The sequence below is a fragment of the Pelophylax lessonae genome (assembly GCF_965119305.1).
Source record: "Pelophylax lessonae genome assembly, chromosome: 5".
Lineage (NCBI taxonomy): Eukaryota > Metazoa > Chordata > Amphibia > Anura > Ranidae > Pelophylax > Pelophylax lessonae.
In genome coordinates this window covers 275,327,628-275,348,119 of record NC_138772.1, presented here as the reverse complement: position 1 = coordinate 275,348,119, position 20,492 = coordinate 275,327,628, and the positions used below count along the sequence as shown (strand labels likewise).

The window sequence follows — 20,492 nt, the reverse complement described above, 5'->3', positions numbered from 1 at the left end:
ATCGGATCTGGTTGACCAGATAGGCCAAGTAGCCTCTAGTCGGGTGACTTCGGTCCCTGAGGTTCAACCAGAAAAGATCACCTTTCCTGATAACTATCAGGTATCTGATAAATGTGTGGGAACAGAAAACGACCAGACTTTCTCGGATGGTCGGGGCCAGATAGCTCTAGGGACGCCTGGTTCAGATCCAATCAGCGCCAGTGGTCCTAGAAATTCTAGGCTGGCCTCCTCAAGCCGGCCTGGCCGACTTGGACATGTTAGTCGCAGACGTTCCGTGGGAACTTCGTCTCAGGGAGTGTCTGTGGTCTCAAGGACCAATTTACCTTCGTGCTTTACAGTCGCTGGTTTTAATGGCCTGGCCATTGAGACCCAAGTACTGAAGGACAGAGGTTTGTCTACTTCAGTCATTCCTACCCTTATTAAAGCAAGGAAAGCGACTTCCAGCAAAGTCTATTATCACACATGGAAGACTTATATTGCGTGGTGCGAATCTTTAGGATTTCCTCCACGTACCTATTCGGTGTCTCGAATATTGGCCTTTTTGCAACAAGGGGTTGAGCAGAAGCTAGCCTTGAGCACCATCAAGGGTCAAGTTTCAGCATTAGCAATCTTCTTTCAGAAGCCTTTAGCTACCAAATCCTTGGTGCGGAATTTCATCCAGGGGGTGCGGCACCTGGCTCCTCCAGTCCGCGCGCCCTTACCGCCCTGGGATCTTAATTTGGTTTTGTCGGTTCTACAGAAACCTCCCTTTGAAAACATCAGGGAGATTCCCTTGCTTACTTTATCCCAGAAGGTGGCCTTCTTGGTGGCTATTACTTCTGCTCGCAGGGTGTCAGAACTGGCTGCATTATCATGCCAGTCACCATACCTAGTGATTCATAGGGATAAGGTAGTACTTCATCCTAAGCCATCTTTTCTTCCCAAGGTGGTTTCAGATTTTCATCTGAATGAAGATATTGTACTACCTTCCTTGTGTCCTCAGCCCAAGCATCATCGGGAACATGCGTTGCATTCCTTAGATGTGGTTCGGGCAATCAGGGTATACCTGAAAGCTACGGAATCATTCCGTAAGACGGATTCACTTTTTGTGATCACGGATGGCCCCAGAAAGGGTTTGCCTGCATCTGCCGCGACCATTGCCAAATGGATTAGACAAACGGTGGTACAGGCTTATTCTATTAAGGGTCAGAGTCCTCCGTTCCCTGTTAGGGCGCACTCCACTCGAGCGCTCAGTACTTCCTGGGCCTTTCGCCATCAGGCGTCAGTGGTCCAGGTATGTAAGGCGGCCACCTGGTCGTCGGTACATACCTTTACAAAATTCTATAAAATTGATGTGACGGCATCGGCGGATGCCTCATTTGGCCGCAAGGTTTTGCAGGCCGCAATTTGAGGAGATCGGTGGTCTACCTCGAGGGTTTTTTTTCTGTTTGAAAATTTTTTTGTTGAGTCTCATCATTAAGGATGAGCATTGTAAACTTCTAGTTGGCACCGGTTGGGCCTTCTAGATTGGGATTTGATTTCCATTTTCCCACCCCTCAGTTGTGATACTGCTCTGGGACTTCCCGAAGGTGCTGTATCACCGAGGACTACGTCTGTCGATGAGCGCTAGAGAAAAATGGATTTTTGTAAAATCTTACCGTAAAATCCTTTTCTCTTAGCTCATCGACAGACGTAGTCCCCGCCCCTCTGTTTTGGAGTTGGGTTGGGTTAAATTCTCTAAGCACTGCTTTTTCACATAACTGATTTGCTGAGGCAGAGAGAGAGAGGATATACCCTCTGGGACTGCCCCTAGGGTGTGGCCAGAGCTTTTTAATTTCCTGTCTAGTCCTGCTCCTGCGGAGGTAACATAACCCGAAGGTGCTGTATCACCGAGGACTACGTCTGTCGATGAGCTAAGAGAAAAGGATTTTACGGTAAGATTTTACAAAAATCCATTTTTTTCAGACGGGGCTCCTGTGTCCCGGTTAAGGGCTCCTATGTTTAGCCTCTGGATATTTTCTCCACCCCTTATTTTCCTTTTGGCACTGCTTTTGTACATCCCACTAGTTATGATTTATGGAGCGCTGTGTCCAACAATGAACGAAAGAGAAAATGGGATTTTTGTACTTACTGTTCATCGACGGACACAGAACCCACCCCTCTATGGAGTTCTGATACTTCTAATACTTGGGGGTTATATACCAGCTGGGGACAGCCTCTTGGAGGAGGCAATATAGCCCACTTGTTATTATTTAGAGAGGTGCTGGAGCATGTTACACTTTACACCCTGAATATGAGTGTAATGTGTAACATGTTCCATAAGGTGATCTTAACCATTTAAGATTTTCACTTTTATATATTTATACAAAAATACTTAAAGTGGATGTACACCCTCACACATACCCAATGAAGTGAACAGCCTCAGACGATACAGATCCTCCTACATAAGTTTTACTTTCTAATTCACCAGTGAGAGGGAAGTTTGGCCATACAGTGTGAGACAGCTGATTGGAGGAAAGGCACACATCCCCTCTCCACATAGGCAGAAACATGAAGAGCTGTACAGTGAATAAACCAGCGCTCTGCTAATCTATTTATAGCGCCCACCCGACACAAAATGCAGCCTGGTTTTTTCTCAGTTGACGTAGAAATTGTCAGAAGCTATAATACTTATAACAGAAGAACAGAGAAGGAGAAAGCCACGGGACTTAGGGCTTTGAAGAGAGATAAATGTGCCCAGGTGAAATTTTATAAATCAGGTTTACATCCACTTTAAAGCACCCCAGACAGGTATACTGTACATAGAATAATTTAGATCTGCATTAATACATTTGCTTTTAAATGCAACTAGTTTAAAATATCTGGGGGTGGCACCATTGAGAGCCAATTAGCAGTGCTGCATGTAGATGTGCTAAAAAAAAACATGCTATTAGGATTAGCAAGAAGTGTAAACAGAAGTATGACCTAATCATTCTGCTGCTGATGTTTCATTGTCTTATCTGCAGGCTTGAGTTTAAGAGAAGAGACCACTGTATTCCCTAACTGTAAGGCCTCATTCACATGGGATTCAACCAACAGTTGCAGCAAGAATTCAGCTTATTCCTGCAGTTGGATTCACGGGTGGATGCGGATAGTTTTGGCCGCTCAGCCTAAACAAAGCAATGACATGCTGACAGTGGCCGCAGCTTTCTGCAAGCATTCAGATGTAATTACACATGGAGCAATTACCTGCAGTTAGTTGGGACAGATGATCATAGCCTGCTTCTGTAAGCATTCATTTGTCCCTAACAAAAGATAACTGTTCAATATGGGTTTATGCCTTAAAACCTGCAGACAGCTGCGGCCACTGTCAGCTTGTCATTGTTTTGTACAGGCTGAGCACCCACAACTATCTGATTTAAAACTGTGAGTCCAGCCTCTGTAATCTGCTGGACTCTTGCTGCAGCTGTGAGTTAAATGAGGTGTAAGAGGTGGCATCTACCAGGCTTTCTTTTGTGGGGGCTCTGTAAATCTCAGAACCTGATGAATAGAAATAAGAAACATTTGGCAGATACAGATGCATAGAACGCATTAAGATAAAAAAAAAAAACTTCTGCCTCTACAACTCCTTTAATTATTAGATCGCTCAACAGCGCTGTGGTAGTTCATTGAGAACTACAAGCCGACCGCCACAAAGGCTGTGTCGGTACTTGTAGATCATTCATTCACAGAACTCTGTTAATGAAAGGCAGCCATGTGGGCAGAGCCCTGCACAGCCTCGCTCTTTTCAAATACTGACAGCAGGTATGGGAGAAGATCCCCAGCCTGCTGTCACAGGGAGTGCAGGGACATGGTAGTGGCAGCAGGATCGGAAACATGTTACAGTAGTTTTTCCTGAAGGTGAACTTTTTCTTTAATTGAACATTGCAAGTTTAACAAACAAAGAAAAAGTTCCTATATAACACCTTCTCTTCTTCACTATTATTTTTAAATCACAAGTATCAATTATTTGTCAATGTGTTTAAATCATTATGGTCCTTTATTTTTTTAATGAAACTTTAAAAAAAAGTGCAAAATTGAAAAAAAGTTTATATTTGAACAAGCTGAAGTTAGAAGCTTATTGGTTACGATGCACAGCTGCACCAGATTCTATGTGCACCAGTTTTAGTAAATCTCCTCCACTGTGTATTACTTTGTTTTTTATATATATATATATATATATATATATATATATATATATATATATATATATATATATATATATATATTATAATATTTTTTTTTTTTTTTGCCAGATCAACAGGCCCACAGCAGGAGAGTAAAAACTGCTCTGGTCCTTAACCACTTAAGCCCCGGAAGATTTTACCCCCATTCCGACCAGGGCCTATTTTGCGATTCGGCACTGCGTGACTTTAACGGACAATTGCGCGGTCGTGCGACACTGTACCTAAACTAATTTGACGTCCTTTTTTCCCACAAACAGAGCTTTCTTTTGGTGGTATTTGATCAGCTATGCAATTTTTTGATCATGCGCTATAAACAAAAAAAGAGCGTCAATTTTGCAAAAATAACAATATTTTTGCAAAATTTTTTTATATGAAATTCCCCCAAAAAAATGTAAAAATCTAAATCTTTTAACATTTTCGGCCAATTTGTTTTATGCTACATATGTTTTGGTAAAAAAAAATCACAAAAAGCGTATTTTGATTGGTTTGCGCAAAAGTTATCGTGTTTACTAACAAAGGGAAAGATTTTTGTTATTTTTGTTGTTTTTTTTTTTTAACGCGTAATGGCGGCGATCTGCGATTTTTTTTTTGCGGTACTGTGACATTGCAGCGGACAGATCGGACCCTTGACTGACATTTTTGACACTTTTGGGGTTACCAGTGACATTTCTACAGTAATCAGTGCTATAAATATGCACTGTTACTGTAAAATTACACTGGCATTGAAGGGGTTAACTTTTTTGAGAGGGAGGGGTGGTGTGTGTCCCTAGGGGCGTGATTTTAACTGTGATTGGCTGTGGCTTGAGGTGTAGGAACAGTGATCAACGGTCCTACATAGTAGAACCGTATAATCACTGTTTCTACACCGGGGAGAATGACAGGCGGCTTGTTTACATCAGCCGCCTGCCTTTCTCCCTCTCCACCGACGATCGCCGAGTGACCGGCGGACATCGGGTCCGCCGGTCACACGCGTGGGGGGTCCGTGACCGCGCGGGAGTGGGAGCGCGCCTCCGGCGGCGCGCGCTCGCTCCCCAGAGCCCTCACAGGCTAGCGACATAGTACTACGTCGCTCTTCCTGTGAGGGGCTGACTGCCGCAGTAAATATACTGTGAGCAGTCGGCAAGTGGTTAAACGGGTATACAGGTTTGAGCGCTGAAGTGGTTAAATATTATGTTTCCACAATTTAGAAGATTTATATAATTGTATTATATTATTGTATGTATTTACTCTTTGCTCTGTCTTCCAGTGAATGCTACAGGCGAATTGAACATTTAAGAGACCGCAGAGATGTCTTAAATGAGTCATTGAACGAAGTTATGAAGTCAAAAGAAGGCAAAAATGAACAGGATGCTGAAAGTGATGATGAAGATTTTTTACCAGTCATGATTGGTCAGAATTGGCGAGAAAAAGGAGCTTTTCTATAGCTTGGAGATATTGTGAAAAAAGATTTTCTTCTGATCAAAGACCCTCACAAACTGATTTACTGTTTTCCCCTCATGGTCGGATCAAATATTCCTATGCAAGAATCCAATACTCCTAAAGTATATCATCTATTTACCAGGAGGATAAATAAATGACAAAATATATGAAATGGAACTGAGTGCTATTGTAAATAGAGGTTTTTAGTAAATTCTCTGTGCCACCTCCCTTTTTTTTTTTGTCTAATACTTTTCTTATATTCTTATTTTTTAAAGTACCTTGTCCCTATTCCAAACAAACTGAATGCAAGGCACACTTTAAAGGAACAGGCTAAATACTTATCTGTCCAGCAGGTGGCTTCACTCACTTTATTAGCTCTGAAAGTTGCTGTAATCCTACAGTTATAGTTGTGTTGCATGTCCCCAACTGGGTGCTGTGGTTTTTCCAGCTGACCCCTGCGATCACTACTGTTTCATGTAGGGACATAGGGGTTCAGCAGGAAGAACCACAGAGCAAGACTGAAGACCCGCTATCTGACGTTGGAGTGTGCAGAGGAACTCTTGAAGCAGGAAAATATCTCCCTCATTCCCTATTGGACAAGGTGTGTCTTGTTGAGTCTTTTTAGGATAGTGTCAGGGTCACTTTAAGTATCATAATTTGTGCTGTGTTTTTTGCTATCAGTACTTTGTAACATTTTGTACAGTTATAGATTTTGAAACTATAAAACATATTATGTGCTGTAACAGTTGATAAACTCTGTTTGGGTGTTTATAAAGTTTGTGAAAATTTTGTAGCTGTATATGAACACTTTTTCTCTTTAATTCATTTTCTTTTAGTTGCCATAAGTGTAAGAATAGATTTTGTGTGCAGTTGAAGACGAATAACGATGTGTGTTAAAGTGTAAGTAAAGGCAAATCTTTTTTTTTTGTTTTGGATGGAGTGGAGAGGGGCTAGAACACCTGTCAGGTTGTATTGCTGTCTGTGCCCGTTGAGGAGGTTCACTCTCTTTCGTTGCCCCGTTTACCATTATCATCGAGAATGAAAGTAAAAGAAAACCCCATTTCTCTTACGTCCTCCGACAGTCGCCGCCACTTGGGGTTATTGACCTTTGCTCCGCAGGAGTAGCTAGGCAACAAAATTTGTTAATATCAAAGCTTTTAGCATATCCCACCCCTAGGGGGTGGTCTTCTCAGTCAATACCTCCCTGCTTCCTGCATTCCCAACTCAGTTTCAGTAGCATAGCAGTAGAGTACACAAACAAACCCCAAAAGAGGGGCGGGGGCGGCGACTGTCGGAGGACTCAGAGAAAAGAATTTTACAGGTAAGATTTTACAAAAATTCCGTTATTTTGGGTTCACACCATAACTGTAATAGAGGGGTAATCTTCCAATGGGGACACTAATTTGGGTTACACCCCAGTATTCCCTCACTTTAGAGGCATTTTCTCTCATTTCCTGTTTTTGGCTTTGGGACAGGAAGTTAAGGGAAATCTCCCGTATGGGACACAGATGGCAAAAAAAAAAAAAAACTGATGGGTTATAACCCTCCTTTACTCTATCCCAAGGGAAAAAAATGTTGCCCTTAGTTCTACTTAAAAATATAACTTCAGCTTTAAAACTTGATTTTGCATTGGCATTGGATTCTGAATGGGCACTCGCCTTTGCACTTCATGCAATGTGTTGAGTTAGCTGCAGGGTGCTATACAGGTCCAGGGCCATGGTTTATCACCATGGAACCCAGTCTCTGAAGACCCCCTTGGGGGGTCTGCCCTCTAGGATTGAAGAGGCCTTGACTTAATTTACAATTCAGTGTTGTAGACAAGTAAAGCAGCCCATAGATTATGCGATTTTCTTTCCTTCCACCATGCTTGAAGGAAAGAAAATTACTTGATTCCCACATCAACACAATTAGAGTCAATGATGGGTATTGTCTTCCTATCCGTAGGAATAGCTAGGCATATAGACTTAGTCCAAAGACAAAAGGCATTAGCATATACACACCCACGGGGGCTGTCCCATCCGGTCAATACCCCCCCTGCATCACCACTCCCAACTCAGTTTTAATTTGCCTAGCGTCAGAAATAGTCAGGCTACCTTGTGCTGGGGCTTCAGTCTCAGCCTTCCTATATCTTTTATTTGACTTTCTTTTAAATGTCAGTTTTTTTCTCTCACTTTACTAGCTGTTCATTTTGTCAGCTTTAGTGTTAGTTTATTCTTCGGATGAAGATGGATCATACGGTGCTGGGATTCGGACTGGCCGCCCTGGTTCTCCAGGGCACAGAGGGTCAGATGGACCCCCAGCCCGCCATCGAGCATTCAGCTATGGTTCGCCCTGGCATTAAGAACGACCCATCCCTGTTCCCTGCAGGGATGCAGCCGTGAGGTGGCTACCTCATAGGACTCGTCTGCGCTGCTGCAGCGTCATGTCCCTGGCTCACGGCACTCCCTGTCAGGTGAGGACAGAGGTTTATCCGTGCATGGAGGCTCCCCACGCCATCGGGTACGGGTAAGTACTTTCTGTGTGGGGCCTTCTGTCTGGGGTGGCAGTCTGTGTTGCTGTGTGTCCCCATGTCTGTGCCTGTGTGACTCCCTGTGCGATCCCTGCGGGGTTCGCTTTGTGCAGATCTGTATGTTTTGCCGGGGGTCCCTGTCCCTGTGTCACCTTAGGTGCTTGTTTGGGGGTACAGACTTGTGTGTGGTGCGGCGGCTGCTGCGGGGGTTATTTTGCGCGGTCCGCCATGTTTTTACTATGCACACGTGTATGGCCCCTCTGGGGCGAGTATACAGCTCATTTTGGCGCCATCCGCCGCCATTTTGTGGGCGGTAGAACGATCGGTTCGGCCGCATGTCGGCGGCCATCTTGGCGTAGCCTCCTATGCATCCCTATGGGGCAGCCATTTTCCCTGGGGTCTGGCTTATAGCCAGCCCCCTCCAGCAGCATTTCCTTTTCCTCACAGGCAGCAAGGACACAGGTAGCAACGATCTGCGGGCTCTGCAGTTTATCTCTTTCAGTCTTCTTCTGTATACTGCTTCTGGCTCAGTTTCTTTTCTTCTTTTGGGGGTCTTCATAGCTGTGACCGTAGCGGTGGGCTGCGCACTCCGCAGCGCTATTTAAAGGGACAGTACACTACTTTTTTGCACTGTACTTTTTTCATAACTTGAGCCATGGATTCTCAGGAAAGCAAGTTTCCTCCAGCTTTAGTGGGGGGCCCCAGTTCTCCTGTGGCCCCGCTGCGACCTGTTCTGGCTGCTGTAGTTGCGACTTTAGTGGCAAATATGGAAATGCTGATGTCTGAACGGGCTGCGAGAAAACGGCCCAGGCTGTCTCTCTCTTCTGATTCAGATGGGGATATGGCTGCTGCTGCTGCTGTGAGCGTGCCCTTTTCAGGGTCCCGCTCATCCTTAGACCCCCCGGGGTCTGAGGGGGAGGCTGAAGTGGAGGGTGTTGATACATCCTCCCCAGGGTCACCTGAAGAACGGGCGACCATGGATGAGTTGATTATTTCGGTTAAGGATACCTTACATTTGGAGGATGAGCCCAGTCCTCCGGGCGTTGTGTCCTCGTTTGGGACGCACAGGACCCGCAAGTCTGTGCAGGTTTTCCCCTGCCCCGCAGAATTTCATTACACTGTTAATGAAATGTGGCGCACGTTAAAACGTCCATTCCTGGTACCTAGTCGGTTCAAATTGCTTTATCCTTTTGCGCCGGCTACGGAATTACGATGGTGTGTGCCTCCACAGGTAGATCACACTGTGGCCGTGCTGAACAAGGCTACCTTGGTTCCTACTGAGGATACCCCGGTTTTCCGGGATCCCACGGACCGGCGGTTGGAGTCTCTGGCCCGCCATTCCTATACGGTGGCGGGTTCGCTGCTCAAACCCGTTTTCGCGTCCGTTATGGTGGCTCAGGCGGTGGCTGATTGGATTAAGGTGCTCAGAAGCAACCTTGTGTCGGATGACGTGCCGCCTGCCCGACTGGACATAGTGGACCAGATCCACCAGGGAGTCGTGTATTTGTGTGATGCAGCCTTAAATGAGGCCCCTTTGGTGGCTCGCCTCTCGAGTGTCGCGGTACTTAACCGGCGACTGATATGGCTGAAGTGCTGGTCGGCTGACCAGTCCTCACGGAAAACAGTGGCTGATTTTCCCTATGCTGGCTCTCGCCTTTTTGGCGAGGCGTTGAATACCCTAGTAAAAGGCGTCACGGGGGGCAAGAGCACTATGCTCCCCCAGAACCCGAAAAACAAGTCTTTCCGAGGCAAGCGGGGTTCTGCGCCTAGATCTAATCAGGGGTCCTTTCGTGCCTTTCGGAACCAATCCAAGGGCAAGCCCTTTAAGGCCCAGGGCAACCAGAAGAAACCCTGGGCGGGTAAGCAGAAGACCGGCAATGCCGGCTCGGCGGGACATTCCGCCTCTGCCTGAAGGGGCGCCCTCACCCGTTTCAGGAGTGGGGGGACAATTGCGCGGTTTCCTCCAGCCTTGGCTTCTGGATTTCGGACAGGTGGGTCCAGGAAATCGTTCGATCAGGTTACAAGATCGAATTCCTTTCCAGGCCGGCGGACAGATTCTTCCCCTCCAATCTTCATCTGCTTCTGGGGCGTCTGCAGGACTTGCATCAAGCGGTGCAGGACCTGCTTGCTCAGGGGGTGATTGTCCCGGTACCTCATCGGGACAGGTTTCGGGGGTTTTATTCGAATCTGTTCACTGTGCCCAGGAAGGAGGGCAAAGTGTGTCCTATTCTGGACCTGAAAGAACTGAACCGCTTCGTGCGTGTTCGGAAGTTTAGAATGGAGTCTCTCCGTTCGGTAGTGGCCTCCTTGAGTCCGGGAGAATTCCTGGCTTCGATAGATCTGAAGGATGCGTACCTGCACATCCCCATTTTCGAGGGTCATCAGCGGTACCTTCGGTTCGCTATCGCAGAGGACCACTACCAGTTTGTGGCGTTACCGTTCGGTCTCGCTCCGGCACCCAGGGTGTTTACCAAGGTGTTGGCACTGGTTCTGGGCCTGCTGCAGGCCCAGGGCATTGCAGTCCTGGGGTACCTGGACGATCTGCTTCTGAGATCGCGTGCCAGTCAGGACCTTGTGCGCGATCTGTCCATCACGGTACAGACGCTCCAGTTCGGGTGGACCATCAACGCTCAAAAATCAGCGTTGTCTCCGTCGCTTCGACTTCCCTATCTGGGAATGGTTCTGGACTCTGCTCAGGCAAGGGTATTCTTGCCGGAGGACAAGCTCCGGACTTTGCGGGACGAAATCCGGTCCCTCAGGGACAATCCGTCCTCACTCAGGGCCTGCATGCAGGGCCTGGGGTTGATGGTGTCGGCCTTCGAGGCCATTCCCTTTGCCCAGTTCCACACGCGGGCTCTCCAGACGGAGATCCTGGCCAGGTGGGACAGACTTCCTCAGTCCTTGGATCTGGATGTCTCCTTGAGTCGCCGGACCAGATTGGCTCTTCTGTGGTGGATCCAGTCCCTGTCGGTGGCGGAAGGCAAGTCCTTCCGCCCGTTGGTGTGGACGGTGATTACCATGGATGCCAGCCTGTCGGGCTGGGGTGGAGTCCTGGGCAACCTGTCTGCCCAGGGCACTTGGTCGGAGGAGGAATCCTCCCTCCCGATAAATGTGCTGGAACTACGAGCGATAAAACTCTGTCTCTTCCAGTGGTCGGACCGTCTCCGAGGCCTGCCTGTTCGTGTACAGACGGACAATGCTACCGCGGTGGCTTACATCAACCACCAGGGGGGCACCAGGAGTGCTCGAGCGGCCCGGGAGGTGACCAACATTCTGTCTTGGGCCGAGACTCATGTCCCGGCGATTTCGGCAGTTCACATTCTGGGTGTGGAGAATTGGCAGGCAGACTATCTGAGCCGCCAGACCCTGGACCAGGGGGAATGGTCCCTACACCCGGAGGTCTTTCAGATGCTGTGTGCGAAGTGGGGATCCTCAGACGTGGATCCTTTCGCATCCCGGCTAAATCGAAAGGTGGGAAGGTTCGTGGCAAGAACGCGCGATCCGTTGGCGGACGCCTTGGATGCGTTGGTGGCCCCTTGGCATCAGTATCGTCTGATGTATGCCTTTCCTCCGATTCAGTTACTATCCCGGTTCCTTCGCAGATTGGTCTCGGAACCGCACATGGTGATTCTGGTGGCGCCGGACTGGCCTCGCCGGTCTTGGTACGCCGACGTTGTTCACCTGGCAGTGGCGCCTCCGTGGCGTCTGCCTCTGCGGGAAGATCTCCTGTCTCAAGGTCCGATCTTCCATCCTGCTTCACAGTCGCTGGCTTTAACGGCCTGGCTGTTAAGACCCAGGTCTTGAAGGACGAGGGTCTATCTCCTGAGGTTATTCCTACCCTGATCAAGGCTAGGAAATCCTCCTCTGGTAAGATTTATTACCGTACCTGGAAAGCCTATTTCGCCTGGTGTGAGTCCAGGGGGTTCTTCCCTCGTTCTTACTCGGTGTCGAGAATTTTGGCTTTCCTCCAGTCTGGAGTGGATCAGCGCCTGGCGCTGGCCACGATAAAGGGCCAAGTGTCTGCACTGGCTGTTCTTGTCCAACGCCCTTTGGCGTCTCGTTCTTTGGTGCGCACCTTCATTCAAGGTGTGCGACATCTGGCTCCTCCCAGGAAGGAGCCTTTACCTCCATGGGACTTGAACTTGGTTCTGTCCGCATTACAGCGTGCTCCCTTTGAAAACATCAGGGAGATATCGTTGCCTCTGCTGTCACTTCGGCTCGCAGGGTGTCGGAGCTGGCGGCGTTGTCTTGCCGCTCCCCTTACTTGATCATTCACGAGGATAAGGTGGTTTTGCGGCCACCCCCATCCTTTCTTCCCAAGGTGATCTCTGAATTTCACCTTAATGAGGACATTGTTCTGCCTTCGCTTTGTACGAAGCCTAAGCATCCAAAGGAGATTGCTTTGCATTCCTTGGATGTTGTCAGGGCGATCAGGGTTTACCTGTCGTCTACGAAATCCTTTCGGAAGACGGATTCCCTCTTTGTCCTTCCTGAGGGACCTCGGAAGGGCATGCCTGCGTCCGCAGCAACTATTGCCAAATGGATCAGACAGACCATTGAGCAGGCTTACGCCTTGAAGGAACGGGTTCCGCCCTTCCCTGTTAAGGCGCACTCTACCAGGTCTTTGAGTGCATCTTGGGCCTATTGGCATCGGGCCTCGGTGGCCCAGGTGTTCAAGGCCGCGACTTGGTCATCGGTGCACACTTTTTCCAAGTTCTACAAAATAGACGTTCTGGCATCAGCCGACGCTTCTTTTGGCCGCAAAGTTCTCATTGCGGCTGTGCCATGATGGACCCTTGATTTTTTTCTCTGGGTCCCTGGCTGTTGGCATTTGCTTTCCTGGGCTGTTGCTCCTGTTGAGCGTTGTTTTTTTCTGTTGCCCAGTTGGTTCTTACGGTGCATGTAAGATTCCTTTCTCTGATGTGGGTACTGCGTTGCCTTTTCTACGGTTGCGTCTCCCACCCCTCATGTCTATACTGCTTTGGGACATCCCATCAGTGAGGACTTAGAGGAGGCGGCGACTGTCGGAGGACGTAAGAGAAAACGGAATTTTTGTAAAATCTTACCTGTAAAATTCCTTTCTGTCCTCTGACAGTCGCCACCCCCGCCCCTCTTTTGGGGTTCTTATTGCCTACTGCTATGCTACCAAACTGAGTTGGGAGTGGTGATGCAGGGGGGGTATTGACCGAATGGGACAGCTCCCGTGGGTGTGTATATGCTAATGCCTTTTGTCTTTGGACTATGTCTATATGCCTAGCTATTCCTACGGATAGGAAGACAATACCCATCAGTGAGGACTTAGAGGAGGCGGCGACTGTCGGAGGACTCAGAGAAAGGAATTTTACAGGTAAGATTTTACAAAAATTCAGTTTTCTTCTCTGAGCATGCCCAGTCTTGCTCATCTGCTGTTTGTCGGCCGAATTCTGTACTGACTGAGGAACAATCGGCCGTTCTGGTGTTGGCCAACAAAAATTTTAAAGCCTGCACACCAGATTCTGTTTGGCCGAAAAGTCGCAGTCGGTTATCGGAAGCATCATACTAACAATCGGCCGATCGGTCGGTGGCCGAATATTTACGGCCGACAATCGCTACGTGTGTATGGGCCTTTAGTTCCAATTTTCCTTTGGAGTTCACAGGAGAGGAAAGCCGCTCAGGTGTGCATAGTCTAATGATCAGCGGTCGGGTGCACGACAGATCCGTAACTCCGGCAACAATGTTCACATAGTCTCCAATATTTCATTATTAGAATGTTGAAAAAAAATATACGAGATGACAAGATGTAAGTCATATTGGTACAGACATCAGAAACCAGGAAGATGTAAATTACATAATCTCATGAGTGACAGAAATACACTGCTCAAAAAAAATTAAAGGAACACTTTGAAAACACATCCGATCTTAATGGGGAAAAATACCAAGCTGGATATCTATACTGATATAGACTGGGTAATGTTTTAGGAGCAAAAAGATGCTACATTGTATGATGGAAATGAAAATTATCAACCTACAGAGGGTTGAACTCAAAGACACCCCAAAAATCAAAGTGAAAAAATGATGTAGCAGGAAATTTCATTACAGCAAATCAAAATAATACTCAGTAGTTTATATGGCCCCTACATACTTATACACATGCCTGACAACGTCGGGGCATGCTCCTAAAGAGACGACGGATGGTGTCCTGGGGTATTTTCTTCCCAGATCTGGACCAGTGCATCACTGATCTCCTGAACAGACTGAGGTGCAACCTGGCGGCGTCGGATGTACCGAAGCATAATGTCCCAGAGGTGTTTTATTGGATTTAGATCAGACGAGCGTGGGGGTCATTCAATGATATCAATTCCTTCACTCTCCAGGGACTGGCTCCATACTCTCGTCACATAGAGTCGGGCATTGTCATTCACCAGGAGGAACCCCGGACCCAGTGCATCAGCGTAGGATTTGACAATGAGTCCAAGGATTTCATCCCAATACCTAAAGGTGCTATTGTCTAGCCTGTGGAGGTCTGTGCGTCCCTCCATGGATATTCCTCCCCAGACCATTGCTGACCCACCAACAAACCGGTCGTGCTGAACGATTTTACTGGCAGCATAACTTTCTCCACAGGCTTCTCCAGACCCCTTCATGTCTTTCACACATGCTCAGTGTGAATCTGCACTTATTTCTGAAAAGCACAGGGTGCCACTGGTGGACCTGCCAATTCTGGTGTTCTATGGCAAATGCCAACCAAGCTCCACGGCGACAGGCAGTGAGCACAGGGCCAACTAGAGGATGTCCGGCCCTCAGGCCACCCTCATGAAGTCTGTTTCTGATTGTTTGATCAGAGACATTCACACCACTGGCCTGCTAGAGGTCATTTTGTAGGGCTCTGGCAGTGCTCATCCTGTTCCTCCTTGCACAAAGGAACAGATACCAGTCCTGCTGATGGGTTAAGGGCCTTCTACGGCCCTGACCAGCTCTCCTAGAGCAGTGGTCCTCAACTCCGGTCCTTGGTGCCCACTAACAGGCCAGATTTTAAGTATTACCTTGGGGAGATGCAGACTAGAATACTGAAATCACTGAGCAGCAAATGAGATCACCTGTGATGTAATTGTTATCTTGCAAACCTGGCCTGTTAGTGGGCCCTGAGGACTGGAGTTTAGGACCACTGTCCTAGAGGAACTGCCTGTCCCCTGGAACCTCCTCCATGCTGTTGAGACTGTGCTAGGAGACACAGCAAACCTGGCATTGGCACATAATGATATGCCATCCTGGAGAAGTTGGACTGCCTGTGCAACCTCTATAGGGTCCAGGTGTCGCCTCATGCTACCAGTAGTGACACTGACCCTAGCCAAATGCAAAACTAGTGAAGAACAGTAAAAAAAAAATAGTAGGAAAAAGAAAATTGCCAGTTGCCTCCACCTGTAAAACCATTCCTGATTTGGGGGTTGTCTCATTGTTGCCCATCTAGTGCACCTGTTAATTTCATTAACACCAAAGCAGCTGAAACTGATTGACAACCCCCTCTGCTACTTAACTGACCAGATCAATATCCCCTGGAGTTTAATTGACTTGATGCTGTACGCTGATTAAAAAGTGTTCCCTTAATTTTTTGAGCAGTGTATATGAACACTGTTGATATAATCATAGACATACAAGTAGCAACACCATTTAGAAGTAAAGTTGGTACATCATGTTAAAGGAGGGGGTAGAAAGGGGTGATTGGGAGGGATGGGGAGGGGGAAATAAAGTTGGTATTTCGAAAGATGAGGTGAAGGAGGATGATGGGATAGGGAGGTCAACCTGTTAGATGAGGTAGGCAGCAAATCTCAAAAAAACCAGCAAAGAGAATAAACCCTAAATTGTAGAATTTGGATGATATAGCCATACGAATCAGAATCCCAACCTTAATAAAACCATCTTTGTCCAGGGCCCAAAAATGTCACACCTCTTCTCCAACTTCTGTTTCTCAACCGGGGTCGGATCCTGATATTCTGGTTCTAGAGGATGCAGACCCAGAAGAGAATGAAGAGGATTTTGGGGTGGTATTGGATCAAGCTGCAGAATATTCTTCTTTCCTAGATTTTCACTAACTATATATATATATATATATATATATATATATATATATATATATATACCGTATTTTCCGGCGTATAAGACGACTGGGCGTATTAGACGACCCCCCTAATTTCATCTACCGGTAATACTTATACTTAGGTTACCTTGGAGATATTATACTCGGTGTATAAGACGACCCCCAATTTTTGGGGGATTTTTTTGAAGTTCAAAAGTAGTCTTATACGCCAGCAAATACAGTATATATATATATATATATATATATATATATATATATATATATGGAGCTTCATGCAACATGTTTGCTAATGTTGAAAAGCTAATTGCTTCTGTCCACAAAAGCCTTGGCATTGTGCAGCCTTTCCTCTGTTTCGCCATGTCCCTTTGGGTACAAAGAGACCTGAAAACATTCCCTATTTTTAAACAGATGTGCAGACTATGACGATTGTGTCTCTCTTGAAAAACTTTTCACTCCCCCAAAAATTTCTGAACTCTATCCTGTGGAAAAGGTTTTCAAAGAAGTGATTTAGAATATGTCATTGGACAAATTTCCAGAATGGCTCTAATTTTCATTCACATGCACAGAATCGTATTGCTAAAAACTTGGACAGCTGAAGCTTCTTGGAAAAGGCTCCTCACAATCATGCCATTCCAAAGTATACTTCTGTTTGGTGAAGCATTAGACCTATTAATCACATAGGTGGGAAGGTTTTACTTTCTTAGCAGAAGGACCCAAAACAACTCTCCTCGGGAGCCCCTAGCCTCTCTAAATTCAGAGTACCTGTCCGTACAAACCAGGCTTCAACTTTAAAATCTAAGTTCAGCCCTGTACATTCGGTGCAAAGCTTGGCCCACCAAGGCCACCAAGCACCCCCAAAAAAGAAATCTCTTTACATTGCCTAGACCTAGTGAGAGCCATTAGACTATACCTCAATATATAATAATCATCCTCAAACTTAACTACTGTTCCAATTCGATAAATTGTTTTTCTTGATCTCAGGACATTATAACAGATACTATGCTTCAAAGTCCACAATTGCGCAATGGATACGAAATCTGATTCCAAGACCTCAAGACCTTACGTTCCCAAAGCGAAATCTCTTCCTGCCCTTTTAAGCTCTCATTCCACCAGATCTGTGGGGGTTTCTTAACCACTTGATGACCGCTTACGTAGCTGCTACTGCAGCACTGCAGCTCTCCTGTGTCCAGCGACGTAGACCTACGTCGGGTGCATTCACGGCTCCAACATGGTCTGATTCGGCTCAGAACAGATCAGTCACCAGATTCAGACCAATGATTTTTGGTCTGGATCTGGTGATCGGTTCTGGCCAAGGGCATCATGTCCCCTGCCTGTGGAATGTAAACACAGGCAGGGGAAATAATGCAATTTTCCCTCCTGGAGCCCTTTCGGTTCCAGGAGAAGAAGCATCTAAAACGTGAGTTCTACAACACTACACTGACATTACCACACATAGGCACACTTTTGACCCCTTGATCACCCCCAAACCCCTCAGTGTACACTATATACAGTGGTATACAGATCTTTTACTGATCACTGTATTTAGTGTCACTTGTGACCCTAATTTGCACTTGCGCTAGGCACAAATAGGTTTTGGGCACCCGCCATCTATCCCCTAATACAGTTTTAACCCCTTGATCTCCTCCAGTTAACCCCTTCACTCCCTATCACACTGTGCACTAATATACAGTATATTAGCTAACTACTGATCACTGAATTAGTGTCACTTGTGACCCCAGTTTGCGCTTGCGCTAGGCCCAGATAGGTTTAGGCCACCTGCCATACATCCCCTATAAAGGTTTAACCCCTTGATCTCCCCCAGTTAACCCCTTCACTGCCCTGTCACAGTGTTCACTATATACAGTGATTACCGATCACTGTATTAGTGTCACGGCGTCAGGGTCCCACCACATTTTTTAACAGTTATGTAGCGTCAGAATCAATTGCAGATTGCCAGTAAGACTAACACATACACACATACACCTCCATTTCTAGTATAGTGTTTGAACAGATCGATATCTGATCTGATTAGAACTATACTAGCGTCCACATAGTTTAGTGTTCCCAAAATGCGGTGTTTGCACGATCAGCACTGATTCCTGCCAGCACCTGCATTTAGCCCCTCCGCCCAGCCCACCCCACCCAGGAAAGTGCAGTAATCAATAGATTACTGTCACTTCCAAAAAAAACAACACACAAAACCGTTGCGTTAGCAGAGTCAGGCCTGATCTCTGCTAGCACTAGCAGTTTTTTTTTTGTAGCGACCAAATAGTCCTCGACAACCAGGTGCTTTTTTACCTGTGAGTGACACTACTGTATCTGTAAATTTAGTTGCTAAAATGTCTAAACGGTGATACAGTAGTGAAAAGGCCTACAGTATACTGACCATGCCAGATGAGAGTGATGGGGAAGCCTCACTGGCAGAATCAGGGTCAGTATATGAACCTGTAGAGAGCAGTGGCTCCCTGACAGATAGCTCCAACGACAGGTGTCTCTGCTAAGGTCAGGCGTACCCGACCCCATTCTGGAGTTGCTGAGATGCAAGAACCGTATGTTTCTCGTATGAGTGCCAGTACTAGTGCTGCTTACACTTCTGGTGAACTGGCAAGCGCCAGCGGCCTAGTATACCCTAGACCTAGACATACCAGCACTGCAGTATCACTTGGTGACGTGGCGAGTCCCATAAGTGCAGTTGAAGCTTGTGCGGTGGCTAGCATGAGTAGTGGCCCGCAGCCACCGCAAATTTGAAAACAGGCCAATAGTGCCAACCCTGAAGCGCTGGCAAATCCTAATTGGCAGCCCACAGATTCTACAGCGCCCATACTCCCCCCCCCCCCCCCCAATTCACTGCCCAACCCGGAATTCAAGTGGAGACAGCTGATTTTAATTTTAATGATTTTTTCACTGAAGATCTTTACAGATCTATTATGGATAAAAGTAATTTTTTATGCTAACCAATTTATCACCGCCGATCCAAATTCGTCCCTTGCTGGAGAATTCTGCTGGAAACCTAACCTTCCGAATTTAAGACCTTTCTGTTCCTTTCCTTCAACATGGGCATTACTAAAAAGAGTGAGTTGCGGTCATATTGGTCCACTGACCCAATTCACCAAATGCACGTGTTCTCTGCTGCTATGTCCAGGGTTTGATACGAACAAATATTTTGATTCATGCATTTCAATGACAATGAACTCTCGTCCTCAGGGAGACCCTGGATATGACCGGCTTCACAAAATTCGGCCCCTCGTAAACCACTTCAATCAGCAATTTGCAGCCTTGTTTATCCCCCAACAAGATGTCTGCGTTGACGATTCCCTGATTAAGTTTACTGGCCGCCTTGCTATAAGCAGTATCTCTCCAGCAAGCGTGCCAGATACGGGTCAAGCTGTATAAGCAGTGTGACAGGGCCACAGGCTATACAGTTAGTTTCCGTGTTTACGAGGGAAAAGATAGCACTGTGGAGCCCCCCAACTGCCCTGACTACATAGGGAGCAGCGGCAAGATAGTTTGGGACTTGGTGTCACCCTTATTCGTATAGGGGGACCACTTGTACGTGGACGATTTTTATTAGAGCGTGCCACTTTTTAGACACCTCTTTCAATTACACATTGGCGCATGTGGCACCGTGTGATCTAATTGCCGGGGCTTCCTCCAACGGCTTGTAAATGCCCCACTTAGTCAGAGGGAGAGAGCCTGCTTGAGGTGCGATGAATTGCTCGCAGTGAAGTGGAAGAACATATTTGTTCTGTTTTCCATTCACCCAGACATGGCAGTCAAAATTACTGGTGTTGTTGAGAAGCCCCTCTGTGTCCACGACTATAACCGTAAAATGGGAGGGGTGGACTTCAACGACCAGATGATGGGAACCATACTTAATTGCCTGTAAGGCCAGACGCTGGTACAAAAAGTGTCCGTATATTTATTCCAATTGGCTTTTTACAACGCTTAGGTCTTATACAAAGCGTCTGCCAGAACATTTTCCTTCCTACACTACCAAGAAGAGATAATCAGAGCCCTTCTGTATCCAACAGGTGCTCCTGCCCAACTTCCCCAACCAGATACAGTGAGCCGGCAGCATGAGAGGCATTTTCCGGAATTCCTCCCGAGTACCCCTACCCAAAGATACCCCCAAAAAAGATGCCGTGTTTGCAGCAAGCGCGGATTTAGGCGTGACACCTGTAATTATTGTCCCGACAGTCCTGACCGACCTGGTCTTTGCCACAGTGACTGTTTCCGTCACTATCACACACTAGTGGATTATTAGCGTAGGGTACAGCACGCACAATTTAGGGCACACTTACACAGG

At 46.9% G+C, this 20,492-nt stretch overlaps 1 protein-coding gene across 1 annotated transcript in view; it reads left to right on the top strand.

Annotated features, from left to right (window-relative positions):
- The window catches only part of ZNF830 (zinc finger protein 830), an 82,820-nt gene extending 76,641 nt beyond the window's left edge, over positions 1-6,179 (top strand). Inside the window, exon 10 of the mRNA XM_082259796.1 lies at positions 5,431-6,179. Within this exon, the coding sequence (XP_082115922.1) occupies positions 5,431-5,608 (178 nt within the window). The 3' untranslated portion in view covers positions 5,609-6,179. The remainder of the gene's footprint in view (positions 1-5,430) is intronic.
- The last annotated feature ends 14,313 nt before the right edge of the window (positions 6,180-20,492 follow it).